This window comes from Triticum dicoccoides, chromosome 6B (genome assembly GCF_002162155.2).
Source record: "Triticum dicoccoides isolate Atlit2015 ecotype Zavitan chromosome 6B, WEW_v2.0, whole genome shotgun sequence".
NCBI classification, from domain to species: Eukaryota; Viridiplantae; Streptophyta; class Magnoliopsida; order Poales; family Poaceae; genus Triticum; species Triticum dicoccoides.
Genome location: NC_041391.1, coordinates 286,445,961 through 286,460,302, shown reverse-complemented (window position 1 = coordinate 286,460,302; position 14,342 = coordinate 286,445,961). Strand labels below are relative to the sequence as shown.

Below are 14,342 nucleotides of genomic sequence, written 5' to 3'. Positions count from 1 at the left end.
TATACCATGACATACATAATGTTATGCAACGATTTACGTAAAAACAAGAATAAAAAACCGCTCATCTCTCTCTCCCTCTCTATGCCTGTGAGTATTTGTTTATGCCTGCGCGCAAATAGCTCTCTCTCTATGTGTATGCCTGCGAACAAAGAGCTCTCTCTCTCTCTCTCTTGCATGAGTGTACGTGTTTATGCCTGCGCACAAAGAGCTCTCTCTCTCTCTCTCTCATGAGTGTACGTGTTTATGCCTGCGCACAGGAAGAGCACTCTCTTTCTTCTGGTCCGTTCCATGTTTCTGTATGCACTATGCAGTTAACTGCATACTGAAACGTGGTTTACATTTTTATATGGTTTGCATAATAGCTATAAAACATGCGGTTGCAAGGTCAATGAGTTGTATATACCGAGAATCAACTGTTGACGTCCAAACCTTGCTGGATAAGATCTTATGCATTTCAGGAGGCACTTTATTGCACTACCTCATTGTTTGGAATTTGATTGTCTGAATTATTATTGTCTCCTAATCTGGATTTTTTTTTTATAGTAGGTTACTGATTCTGTTTTCTTGTATAGAGATCTGGCTATGAGGTCTACTTGCTCGAGGCACCATACAAGGATCCAACAGTAAGTTCATGTAATATCACATAATAAGAAAGGCCTAACTTGTTGTAAATATGTGATTATGTACTTCAGACAGCTACCAATTCTATTTTTGTCGGATAAGTCATGGATCATCAATTCTAAGAACTCTTTGCCAATTATTTGTTTTGGTATAGTTTGGTAAGAATATGGATTGGGAGACTGTCCATATGCACTGCTGATGAAATATATACCTGAAGTTGTGGTGCTTACGACATGTGAACCATATGGTGTAATTGCCAATGTAGAAAGCTTTCAGTCAAATGCATGCACCTTGAATGTTCCTCTACTCCATAGCCAGAGTAGGTACACCTTGCATGTTTCTGTAGTCCACAGGCAGAGTAGATACACCTTGAAGATGCAGTTTTATGATAGATACGATAAATATGTGTGCATTTTGGTGAAACTTTTCCTAGCGGTGTAGCTTTGTGGTAGTTTTGTCGGAAATATGCTTAGTTGTATGATATTTATACTCAGATAAAATAGATTCTTTTTAATAGCGTAGAATGTCTTATATATCTTTTGTAATACACAGGGCTGTGCTGCTAGGAATGTGCATGGGTTTACATTGGATGATATCAAAAAGATGGCAGCTGACTGGGAGGAGGCTCCACCACTATATGTGCGTCTAGATACCCATGTATGTTCTTGAGAGTATTGTTATGTTTAATGTTTTGCAATAGCCCTTATATTAGATACATATAGTTAATCATGTTTCTAATCATTTGCACCTTTATTTTCAGTCTTTATTCCATGGTGACAATCTTCATGAGCATTCTATACAAGAGGTAACACTATTTCACCAGTCATTTGTGAAGAGACGAACTTTCTCATGATTTCTATATGTTAAATAGGTTGATATGGACACAGAGGATACTGATGATGCTGATGATACGGCAGTTAACACCCAGTCTGGAAGCTCAAAGAAGGCTATACCTGAATCAGCAGATGATGTACCTGATCAAGGTACATATTGATGACATATCCTTGGCCACAGTTAATCTTATGGTTTAATAACCCTAACAAAAAATTGAAGCAGCCCTGCAAAGTATTTTTCTTCTCATACTCCCAAGAGTGTGTTTGGTTTGAGAACCAAGTGGAATGAAATGTTATGGTTCTATTCTGGTGGAATGGGTCGGTTCCATTCTTGCGTTTGGTGGGGGTCAAAAAATAGAATGGAATGGTTCCGTTCCTGCGTTTGGTGGGAGAGATGGAATGAGAGAAATCTATTGCATTCTTAGTAAAACGTTATTGCAATTTTCACCAGCATTTCTTTTGCATTTGCATCAGGAACAACTAACAATGCACAATTACAGGATATATTATTCCTCATTACAAACTTTGAAACATCAAATTTGCTTTGGTATTCATCACAAAATTTGGAACTCACGCAAATTGCTCATCGTTAACAATTTTCACACAGATCTTAGCTAACTCTTGCAACAATCCTAGCATGTCCATACACATAAACTGAATTTTGCGTCATGGCTACATACACGCATATAGTTATGTGCACATCAACTGCATCTGCATATGCAATGGCATCATACATAGAAGACAAGCACGGGGCAGCGGGGCATTTTCACCTTCGGGCGACAGGTGAATGAGCTCCGGATGGCTGCCGGTGACTTGTCGACGGGCCTGTGAAGACGAGCTCCGGGCCGTAGTGACCATATGCATGAAGAGTACTCAGGTACTCGTCGCAGTTTGCATGCCGAGGCGAGCAGCAGGACGAAATCACCGCAGCCGCACGACGAGCCTCTGCCACTGCTCCTCTGCCGCCGCCGCCGCTAGCCAGCCCAGTTGCTCCGACGCAGCTGCTAGACCGCCGCCCCTGCTCCGCTTGTCATCCCCACCGCCATCTTTGACCGCCACCCTTGCTCCCCTTGCCGTCCCCACCACCATCTTCGATCCTCGGTGCGGCGCCACCAGAGATCGAGAGATAGGGAGAGACGATGGGGAGGCGAGGGAGAGGCGGCTCCGGAGAGGGAAATACGAGGGAGTGGCCGGCACAGTCGCAGATCGAGAGGGAGAGAGATGAGGGAGTGGCAGTGCTGGCCAAGGATGGGTTTGGGGGTGAGTGAGTCGCGGGAGAGGTGAGAGCTGAGAGGTGTTTTGCGTGATTCCTCCAAATCGGAGGTACTTGTGCACTCCACATCTGGGCTGAATTTTCCATTCAGGAGAATGGTTTGGTTCTGGTTCTCCACTCCTACCAAACAACACCCCAAGTGTAGAAAGCCCCTGGCGCAGAAAGGATCCGTTGCATTCCACCCTGTGACCTGAACCAAACACACCCCAAGTGTAGAATGCCCTGTAGTTTGACTCGTTTTTTCTGTTGATGCATATATCTTGTCAACCCTAAGCTCTCTTTGTAGGAATGAAGCAAACACCATTACCCTGTCTTTTTTTTGACGTGCATCACCTTGTCAGTATGCTGGCAATTTTGTTATCTCTGTCAACTTATAGTCTTATAATCCAACTAACCTGACCTACTGTGGATCTCCTGCCCGCACACTTGTTGGAACCTTCTGCCCTGTGAGACAAACTCTCCCACGTGGGCAAGTGTGGAGTATTTGAACTCGATATATGTCATTGTCAATTTTATATTTTTAATGAATCTTGGTGCGTACTTTTTTATGCCAGGGGACAAGTGGGATTCATCAGATGAAGAAGACTTAGATGACATTAAAGAGCTAGGACAGAGCAAATGGTCAAAAGATTTTGATGAGGATACTGACAGGTCCAAGCATGCAGATGGAAGTACACATACTCTTTCTGGGCTGGCCAAGACATATGGCACTCATCAAAAAACACTTACTTGGGGTGATCGGGTACGGCATTTGCTTTAGTGAAAGTCCAACATATTGCTTTCCTTGTGCTTTATTTATGCTTGATCCTTGGCTGCACTTGTTTCTCTGGAGTGCAAAAGAGAAATTACGTCATTATTAAAATCTAGTCCTAGTTTCTGAGCTACAAAAACACGGATTTAGTTGGACACTTTGTACTCCATCTGTCTCAAAATGTAAGACGTTTCTTGACACTAACATCTTACATTTTGAGATAAGAGGGAGTATTTAGTTACTGAACCTTTGAAGATACTTTGATTATTCCAAAATACTTCCTCCGTTTCTAAATATAAGTCTTTTTAGACATTTCAAATGGACTACAACATACGGATGTATTTAGACATGTTTTAGAGTGTAGATTCACTGATTTTGCTCCGTATGTAGTCATTTGTTGAAATATCTAGAAAGACTTATATTTGGGAACGGAGGGAGTAGAAGTTACGTTGGCTGCACCCTTGCAGTTGTTTATCACTTTGTAGTCATGATGTGATGCTCCTTCACTCAAGTCTGTGTTACACTGTTTACTTAAAATGGAAATACCATATTCCTTTTTTGATATGCTCAATCTTCCTTTCTTTTGCAGCTTGAAAAGGGTGGATTTTCTATCGGTGCAGCCAAAAGGAGACCCACTTCATCTTTAATCATAGGACCTGGATCAGGGTACAATTTGGTTAGTATTAACCCACTGCTAACATTATGGCAGTTAAATGACCGCACTATGCTGTTAGTAGCACCTTACTTTCTGCTACTATTCATCCTCTGCATATTCTTTCATACTTGCTAATATTTTGTACAAATCACTTGTTTGCATATATTCCCTTGCTTTCTACTCCCTCCGTTCCGAATTACTTGTCTCACGTATGGATGTATCTAGATGCATTTTAGTTCTAGATACATCCATTTCAGCGACGAGTAATTTGAAACGGAGGGAGTATTTTTCTGAAAGGCCTTCTATTTTAATTGTGTTTTATCTATCCTATGTCCGAGGTCCCTTTGGCAATTTATTTAGGCCCAAGTCTTTGCTTCCTGCCAGTTTGCTATATTGAAAATCATTGCTTGTAGGTCTCCAACCCCTTGGCTGAAGATAATTCCACAGGCGTGAAGGATAAAGTAAACAATGAAACAAAAAGACGGTTCAGTGAGCAACTTCGTGATGAAGGTCAATCCTTCAGGGCAGTTTTTGACCAGAGAAAACAGCGCATTGGGGTTTTCGACAACGGGAAAAATGAGTAATCCGTGACTGAGAAGCCTGGATGGCAACCTGCAGTTGTATGGGCCTCTGGGTACTCAAACGTTGCCCAGGGTCAAGCAGAGCACAGGCAGCTCGGAGTCCTGTTGCTCCATTGCCATTGGCATATTGCAGTTCTAAGATTTGCCGGGCACATATAGGCTTCTCGTTACTGCCTGCTATCAGTCCCCACAAGGCGCAATTGAAGGAAGCATCACTTTCTGCTTGTGCTATTTGTCTTTTGGCCCACATGAAGAAGTGGTGAGAAGTTGGTTCCCTTGATTTGTTGCAGGCTTGTAGCTGCAAACTCACTATGATCCTCTTGGCAATGCGAAATCCTTTTTTTGGGACTAGCCATTTCAAGAGCAACCCCACAAGATGTATGTATTGTGAACACTGAATAATGACATAGTCCTTGAACAAGGTATGGAGCACATAATGACTGGGAGGGAATCGGACATCAGTGGGTGTGTTCTTAACATGAGATGGAAACGTTTAAATATTGAATGAAACAACCTCAGTTTTTCAACGACTATGGGAAATTGTGATTTGTTTCAACATAGTACTCCATGAATCTAGCAAATTAGTTTGGGCGTGCTTTTACACCATGCGAATAGAAATTATCGAGGCATGGAAACTAGTCTTTTTGGAGATGTGTGAGGAACATGAATTACCCCCAACGACATAAAGTCTTGCCTTCTCCATGAGTCTTAGCAAACAAAGCCTGAGCTTAACAGACTAGTGCCTTCTCCATGAGTCTTACCAAACAAAGCCTGAGCTTATAATAACACTAATTGTAGGTGTAGGTCTGGAGGTGATCTCCAAACCTTCACAAACTTGAAATCTACAAATATACTCACTAGTGCCTCCAATCGCCTAGGAGTCTTCATCCTCACTTGGAAAACTTGCTAAATTCAAGTCAAAAGTCTCAAGGAGTCAAAGGAATAGTGGCTTGGGAAGTGGGGAATGATGTTTTGCTTGATCTCAAATGGCCTCTCGAAGGGGTTAACCTTAACCCGAAGTGGAGAAAGGCTATTTAAAGTAGTTCTCAAACTAGCGAAAGTACTAATGTGAGCCCGAGCTCATAGGATCCCGGAATCTGCACCGCAGGGCTATATCGAGATGCTCAACGGCGTCAGAGCGGGTCCAGCTCATTTTTTGGTTTTTGGTTTTTTATTATGGCCCTTGGCCCACGGTCGGGATGCGTTACGGTTATGCTGTCAGCAATCCTCGGCGCGGATCAGAAATATGCTCACGAATTGAGCCGGTTCGGCCGCGATTCTGGATTAATGCCGCCCACTACTTCATTTAATGTACCCAGCCGTTGTACTCCCTCCGTCCAAAAATACTTGTCCTCGAAATGGTTGTATCTAGACTTATTTTAGTTATAGATACATTTATTTTATCCATTTGGAGGACAAGTATTTCCGGACGGAGGGAGTAGCTACCAATCTTCTTGAACACGCTCCTCTTCATAATCCCCTTCATCCAGCCGGCCGCTCACCCAGATCTGCAGCTCCACCAGAACTCACTCCAGCCATTGCCAGCAACTCCAACGCTTCCTAGCCATGTCTGCATCTTCCTCGTCGGTAGGCCATGACGAGGTCTGGCCTCTTGTTCCATGCAAGGACTGCCATGCCCGGATTTACACTTGGATTGCTCACAGCGGATTAAACGCTGGTCACTTCTACAAGTGAGTCAATACGGATGTAAGTTTTATAGCCAGAATCGATTTTTGCTGATCGCAGCCTGTGCGTTGGATTTCTAGTTTCTAATGCATTTTGTTTCCTCATTTGTTGTGATTTGTAGAGAGGGCTCTGTGGATACATGAGGTCGAGCGAGGAGTATCGTGCTCAGCTGAGTGACCAGATTGTTGGAGATCCTGTAGCCGCCCCTCATCAACCCGCAGCTTACAGGCACCAGAGAGCTAGATCAGGCGAACCAATGGAGGAGTGGAGCCGCGGAAGCGAGCTTGCACGGAATGGCCGAGCGGAGCAGCAGGCATGGAGCGGGCACGCTCGGGTTAACACAGGAGGCGCAGCGGCGGCCACGTCATGCCTCCTTGTTATGCTAGTTGCTGCCATACTGCCACTGGTGGTCGGAGTGTTTATGTTAGCCAAGATAGCCTATTTGCTTCGTAGGTAGGAGAATAGGTTAGTGCAGCCGTGTTCGTCAGATATCCTTGTGGTGCTAAGTTAAATCCTTGTAATCACTCATGTCCGCCAGTAATGAATTATGTTCCCGGTATTAATCTAATTTTGTTGATATGGGGAGTCAAAATTATTAAGGGTGTTACTGTGCAATAAATCACTTGTACCTACCTCTCCCGTGCACACCCAACGGGCGGCCATACTCAGTTACTCCCCTGTTCACCCTCCCCAACCCGAAGAAGCACCTGCAATCTCGCCGGAGTGGATCCCCTGCTCGCGCTACGCCGGGTACGCTCGCAGGTCAAATCCTGTTTTTGTGTTTTGCGAGGGTGGATCTGATCTGAATCCTGTGTATGCTTACTTTATTTTAATTGTGCAAATCTCGAATTGTTCTGAATTGCAAAGTATAGATCGCTCCTAGTATCCTAAACTTTGTTTAGAGCAGAACACAGATCTGTTTCCTTTTAGCCTGTCAATGCAAACCAGCGCATGCATATGCAGATTCGAGCAGAACTACTTTGTCCAGATACATTCTGTTCTTAATAGTTTTTGCTAGTGCATGTCTACGTACACATCAAGCATTGCAGTTTGCATGTCTGATATCACTAGACATAGGGACCGCACGCTATGTGATACATGATTTCTACATTGCTTAAGCACTCACAACGTTATCTACAGGCTATAATCATGTCCGACTCAGGCAGTTGTGATGTCGCGGCTCAACAAGTATCACCACAAGACGCTGAACACTCGTCCAGTGCTAATGAAGGAAAGGCGGCACCAGCCCCCACATCCCGAAGTTTAGTTAAGAAAGCAGTAGAAGTAATCTAGTCGTTCGATGAATTCAACAGGTGCTTGGTTTCAGAAATTGGGTTTGGTTTTCCCTGCAACCATTTCATACTACCAACTTTCAGCTAAACAAGTGCAGACAATCTAAAAACAGATATGCATATTGTAAAAGGTTTCAACAAACGGAAGCATACCACGCATCTTGTCCGATTGACATTTAGCCTACTCTTCTCATATCGAATTCCGGATCCTTTCTTCCATGAATACGTATTGTAGAAATCATAGGTCTCGCCTAGTGTATCAAAAGTGACCCCTAAGTTTGGTACAATGACATTCTCCCTAGGGGCCTCGGCAAAGACGCGGACTGATTTCTCCAATGCCGTCATCTTATCTGGGCATGGGGCACAACGTGGCGCGGCAGCTCCGATCCTGACTCTGAAATACAAACACACAAATAATGGTCGGCTTCAACAATGACTCGCTGCCCGATGTGAACATCGGTAGCTACCCGTCATCCTCTGTCCCACACAAATATTCAGATGTCATTTCTGCATTCTGGCTTTGCTCATTTTAATGTTTTCACTTTCTGTCACAGATTACCCCTCCCGCACTTGCACACAATGCAATCATGGCAACCATAGATATCTTTCCCAGAATTTTATCAATTTTACTTCTGTCCTCATAGTACAGCAAACGACAGAGATTCACTTTGAAGTAGGTTTCCTTATGTTCCTAATTATTTCTATGCTTTGAAGTTCATACCTTTGTGTCCACCCAGACGTCTTTGAATCAACCTGCTCTATGGAAGTTTCTGAAGCCTCTGGCTTATCTCCACTCCCTGTTAGGTCGCCGCTGCGTCACCCTGTTAGGTCGCTGCCCGACGTTGAAGTGGTAGCTGCGAGTGCTTCAAGTGGCGGGGCGCGGATCTGTCAGTCACCTCTTCAATCAGAGTTCTACTGCACACACACAACGAGCGCTCAAGATTTAGATCCCCACTTTAACAAAACCAAATCGCAGACCAGAAAGAGCAGACATGGACAGATTTCACACCTGTTGAATGACGGCATCAAAAACTCCATGCGCGCCGGAGCAAAGATTCTCGAACCCTAGAAGAGCTGCTGTTGTCGCCACCGAGCTGCCCCGATAGAACCCGACCCAGGTGCGAGAGGAAGGAGCCTGCCATATCCCCACCTACCCATTTCTTCATTTACTCTAGCCCATTGACGTCATTAACGGGCACTGATCCATGGATCAGGAATTGGCCGCGGACTCGAGCTACGGCTCTGACGCCAATCCACCACGGTTTGGAATGGAAATCTCGTTCTGCCCCACTGTCCAGGAGGATTCCTCCTTTTCTTTATCTCTGCCACACCCTCTGCTGAGCCCGGCCTTGGTCACGTGTGTCTGGTAACCCGAATCGCAACGACTTATCGAGCGAGACAGATTCCGAAAGCCTGTGTGCTCGGGATCAATTACTCCGCGTCCGAAAACTAGTCATTTTTCCTACTAGAACGACACACTCGGGCACTTTGCTTGGGACAGCTCGAGTGGTAACCTATCTGCTGGTCAACAAGTCAAACTTTGTTCAAACTAGCCTTTGTGAACCAGCGCCGGAAGGTCTGGCATGGTCATCGAGTGATCCCAAATCGAGTGTTGATCGTATGGTGCAAAGATCGAGCAAACCCGAACCTAAGTCTAGGCGATCCCACACTGGGCTCAATCTCGCGCCTGTCAATCTCGACATCTGGATAGTCTGGGCACTTTGCTCCAACTGGTTCGGGATGTTAAAAATGATGACTTTGAAGGTGTGAACTAGGTATAAAAGGCATGAGCAAATATACTTCACCATCCTCGTCCTCTCTTAATAGCACGGGTTCCCTATGACTCAAGAAACTAAGGGCATGTTTGGTCTTGCACCATAGTTTGCCTCCCTGCATCCTGTTGGGGAACGTAGTAATTTCAAAAAAATTCCTACGCACACGCAAGATCATGGTGATGCATAGCAACGAGAGGGGAGAGTGTTGTCCACGTACCCTCGTAGACCGAAAGCGGAAGCGTTAGCACAATGCGGTTGACGTAGTCGTACGTCTTCACGATCCGACCAGTACCGAACGTACGGCACCTCCGAGTTCAGCACACGTTCAGCTCAATGACGTCCCACGAACTCCGATCCAGCAGAGCTTTGCGGGAGAGTTTCGTCAGCACGACGGCGTGATGACGGTGTTGATGATGCTACCGACGCAGGGCTTCGCCTAAGCACTGCTACGATATTACCGAGGTGGAATATGGTGGAGGGGGGCACCGCACACGGCTGGGAGAGATCAACAGATCAACTTGTGTGTCTATGGGGTGCCCCCCTCCCCGTATATAAAGGAGTGGAGGAGGGGAGGGGCCGGCCCTCTCTATGGCGCGCCCTGGGGAGTCCTACTCCCACCGGGAGTAGGATTCCCCCCTTCCATGTAGTAGGAGTAGGAGTCAAGGAAAGGGAGAAGAGAAGAGAAGGAAGGAGGGGGCGCAGCCCCTCCCCCTAATCCAATTCGGACTAGGCCCTTGGGGGCGCGCAACCTCCCCTCTCTCTTTCCCCTAAAGCCCAATAAGGCCCATATACTCCCCGACAAATTCCCGTAACTCTCTGGTACTCCGATAAATATCTGAATCACTCGAAACCTTTCCGATGTCCGAATATAGTCGTCCAATATATCAATCTTTACGTCTCAACCATTTCGAGACTCCTCGTCATGTCCCCGTTCTCATCCGGGACTCCTAACTACCTTCGGTACATCAAAACAAATAGCTCTTAATATAAATCGTCACCGAACGTTAAGCGTGCGGACGCTACATGTTCGAGAACTATGTAGACATGACCGAGACACGTCTCCGGTAAATAACCAATAGCGGAACCTGGATGCTCATATTGGCTCCCACATATTCTACAAAGATCTTTATCAGTCAAACCGCATAACAACATACGTTGCTCCCTTTGTCATCGGTATGTTACTTGCCTGAGATTCGATCGTCGGTATCTCAATACCTAGTTCAATCTCGTTACCGGGAAGTCTCTTTACTCGTTATGTAATGCATCATCCCGCAACTAACTCATTAGTCACATTGCTTACAAGGCTTATAGTGATGTGCATTACCGAGAGGGCCCAGAGATACCTCTCCGACAATCGGAGTGACAAATCCTAATCTCGAAATACGCCAACTCAACAAGTACCTTCGGAGACACCTGTAGAGCACCTTTATAATCACCCAGTTACGTTGTGACGTTTGGTAGCACACAAAGTGTTCCTCCAGTAAACGGGAGTTGCATAATCTCATAGTCATAGGAACATGTATAAGTCATGAAGAAAGCAATAGCAACATACTAAATGATCAAGTGCTAATCTAACGGAATGGATCAAGTCAATCACATCATTCTCTAATGATGTGATCCCATTAATCAATGACAACTCATGTCTATGGCTAGGAAACTTAACCATCTTTGATTCAACGAGCTAGTCAAGTAAAGGCATACTAGTGACATTATGTTTGTCTACGTATTCACACATGTACTAAGTTTCCGATTAATACAATTCTAGCATGAATAATAAACATTTATCATGAAATAAGGAAATAAATAATAACTTTATTATTGCCTATAGGGCATATTATTCTCCCACTTGCACTAGAGTCAATATTCTAGTTCACATCACTATGTGATTTAATACCAATATTCACATCTATATGTGATTAACACCCATAGTTCACATGGTCATGTGATCAACACCCGAAGGGTTTACTAGAGTCAATAATCTAGTTCACATCGCTATGTGATTAACACCCAAAGAGTACTAAGGTATGATCATGCTTTGCTCGTGAGAGAAGTTTAGTCAACGGGTCTGTCACATTCAGAGCCGTATGTATTTTACAAATATTCTATGTCTACAATGCTCTGCACAGAGCTACTCTAGCTAATTGCTCCCACTTTCAATATATATCCAGATTGAGACTTAGAGTCATCTGAATCAGTGTAAAAGCTTGCACCGATGTAACTCTTTACGACGGGCTTTTTTATCACCTCCATAATCGAGAAATATTTCCTTAGTCCTCACTAAGGATATTCTTGACCTCTGTCCAGTGATCTACTCTTAGATCAAAATTGTACTCCCTTGCCAAACTCAGAGCAAGGTATACAATAGGTCTGGTACACAGCATATCATACTTTATAGAACCTATGACTGAGGCATAGGAAATGATTTTTCATTCTCTTTCTATTTTCTGCCATGGTCAGGTTTTGAGTCTTACTCAATTTAACACCTTGCAACACAGGCAAGAACTCCTTCTTGGACTGTTCCATTTTGAACTACTTCAAAATATAATCAAGGTATGTACTCACTGAAAAATCTTATCAAGCATCTTGATCTATCTCTATAGATCTTGATGCTCAATGTGTAAGCAGCTTTACCACGGTCTTTCTTTGAAAAACTCTTTTCAAATACTCCTTTATGCTTCCCAGAAAATTCTACATTATTTCCGATCAACAATATGTCATTCACATATACTTATCAGAAATGTTGTAGTGCTCCCACTCACTTTCTTGTAAATACAGGCTTTACAGCAAGTCTGTATAAAATTATATGCTTTGATCAACTCAACAAAGCATATATTCCAACTCCGAGATGCTTGCACCAGTCCATAGATGGATCACTCGAGCTTGCACACTTTGTTAGCACCTTTACAATTGACAAAAAACTTTCTGGTTGCACCATATACAACTCTTCTTTAATAAATCCATTAAGGAATGCAGTTTTGACATCCATTTGCCAAATTTCATAAAATGTGGTGATACGTCTCCAATGTATCTATAATTTTTGATTGCTCCATGCTACTGTATCTACTATTTTAGGCAATATTGGGCTTTATTATCCACTTTTATATTATTTTTGGGACTAACCTATTAACCGGAGGCCCAGCCTAGATTTGCTGTTTTATGCCTATTTCAGTGTTTCGAGGAAAAGGAATATCAGACGGAGTCAAAACGGAACGAAATCAACTGGAGAAGTTAATTTTGGAAGGAAACCAATCTGTTGGGCTTGGAGTGCACGTCAGGGGATTCCAGGGCTGCCCATGAGGGTGGGGGGCGCGCCCCTCCCCCTGGGCGTGCCCCCCTACCTCGTGAGCACTCCGAGGGTCCACCGACGTACCCCCTGCACCCATATATACCTGCGTACCCTAAAACTTCCAAAACAGAAGATAGATCGGGAGTTCCGCCGCCACAAGCCTCTGTAGCCACCAAAAACCAATCGGGACCCTGTTCCGGCACCCTGCCGGAGGGGGATCCCATCACCAGTGGCCATCTTCATCATCCCGGCGCTATCCATGACGACGAGGGAGTAGTTCACCCTCGGGGCTGAGGGTATGTACCAGTACCTATGTGTTTGATCTCTCTCTCTCTCTCTCTCTCTCTCTTGTGTTCTCTCTCGTGTTCCATCTATGGCACGATCTTGATGTATCCCGAGCTTTGCTATTGTAGTTGGATCTTATGATGTTTCTCCCCCTCTACTCTCTTGTGATGAATTGAGTTTCCCCTTTTGAAGTTATCTTATTGGATTGAGTATTTTATGAACACTTGATGTATGTCTTGCGTGGGATAACCGTGGTGACAATGGGTTATTCTATTGATCCACTTGATGCATGTTTTGGTGATCAACTTGCGGGTTTCGTGACACTTGGGAACCTATGCATAGGGGTTGGCACACGTTCTTGACTCTCCGGTAGAAACTTTGGGGCACTCTTTGAAGTACTTTTATGTTGGTTGGATGAATCTGAGATTGTGTGATGCATATCGTATAATCATGCCCACGGATACTTGAGGTGACAATGGAGTATCTAGGTGACATTAGGGTTTTGGTTGATTTGTATCTTAAGGTGTTATTCTAGTACGAACTCTTTTATAGATCGATCCGAAAGAATAACTTTGTGGTGGTTTCGTACCCGACCATAATCTCTACATTTGTTCTCTGCTATTAGTGTCTTTGGAGTGACTCTTTGTTGCATGTTAAGGGATTGTCATATGTTCTATCTATGTTATTATTGTTGAGAGAACTTACACCAGTGAAAGTATGAACCCTAGGCCTTGTTTCCTACCATTGCAATACCGTTTACGCTCACTTTTACCGCTTGTTACCTTGATGTTTTTATTATTTCAGATTACAAAAACCTATATCTACTATCTATTTTGCACTTGTATCACCATCTCTTCACCAAACTAGTGCACCTATACAATTTACCATTGTATTGGGTGTGTTGGGGACATAAGAGACTTTTTGTTATTTGGTTGCAGGGTTGCTTGAGAGAGACCATCTTCATCCTACGCCTCCTACGGATTGATAAACCTTAGGTCATCCACTTGAGGGAAATTTGCTACTGTCCTACAAACCTGTGCACTTGCAGGCCCAACAACGTCTACAAGGAGAAGGTTGTGTAGTAGACATCAAGCTCTTTTCTGGCGCCGTTGCCGGGGAGGTTAGCGCTTGAAGGTATATCTTTAGATCTTGCAATTGAATCTTTTTGTTTCTTGTTTTAGCACTACTCTAGTTTATAAAAGAAAACTACAAAAAAATGGAGTTGAGTTTGTCTCATACACTTCATTTCGTGAGTATGATGGAAAGGATAATTGTGCTCAAGTGCTTGAAGAAGAAATCTATAG

General features: G+C 44.0%; 1 protein-coding gene and 2 long non-coding RNA genes across 5 annotated transcripts in view; 2 read left to right on the top strand and 1 right to left on the bottom strand.

Moving 5' to 3' along the window:
* Window positions 1-5,247, top strand: part of LOC119321936 — a 9,309-nt gene extending 4,062 nt beyond the window's left edge. For 2 of the 3 annotated variants that reach the window (XM_037595443.1, XM_037595442.1), the window contains exons 7-13: window positions 573-623; window positions 1,174-1,278; window positions 1,382-1,426; window positions 1,493-1,604; window positions 3,282-3,469; window positions 4,068-4,154; window positions 4,547-5,247. In XM_037595443.1, the coding sequence (XP_037451340.1) occupies window positions 573-623; window positions 1,174-1,278; window positions 1,382-1,426; window positions 1,493-1,604; window positions 3,282-3,469; window positions 4,068-4,154; window positions 4,547-4,717 (759 nt within the window). In that variant the 3' untranslated portion in view covers window positions 4,718-5,247. The remainder of the gene's footprint in view (window positions 1-572; window positions 624-1,173; window positions 1,279-1,381; window positions 1,427-1,492; window positions 1,605-3,281; window positions 3,470-4,067; window positions 4,155-4,546) is intronic. The other variant, XM_037595444.1, reaches the window with a different exon arrangement.
* A 651-nt stretch (window positions 5,248-5,898) lies between these two features.
* On the top strand, window positions 5,899-6,977 carry LOC119324132. The gene is made up of 2 exons (XR_005156777.1): window positions 5,899-6,421; window positions 6,522-6,977. It is a non-coding gene; the product is annotated as an uncharacterized LOC119324132 (long non-coding RNA).
* A 461-nt stretch (window positions 6,978-7,438) lies between these two features.
* LOC119326469 lies at window positions 7,439-8,966 on the bottom strand. The gene is made up of 3 exons (XR_005157997.1): window positions 8,702-8,966; window positions 8,414-8,607; window positions 7,439-8,086 (listed from the first exon to the last, which is right to left on the bottom strand). It is a non-coding gene; the product is annotated as an uncharacterized LOC119326469 (long non-coding RNA).
* Window positions 8,967-14,342: the final 5,376 nt, after the last annotated feature.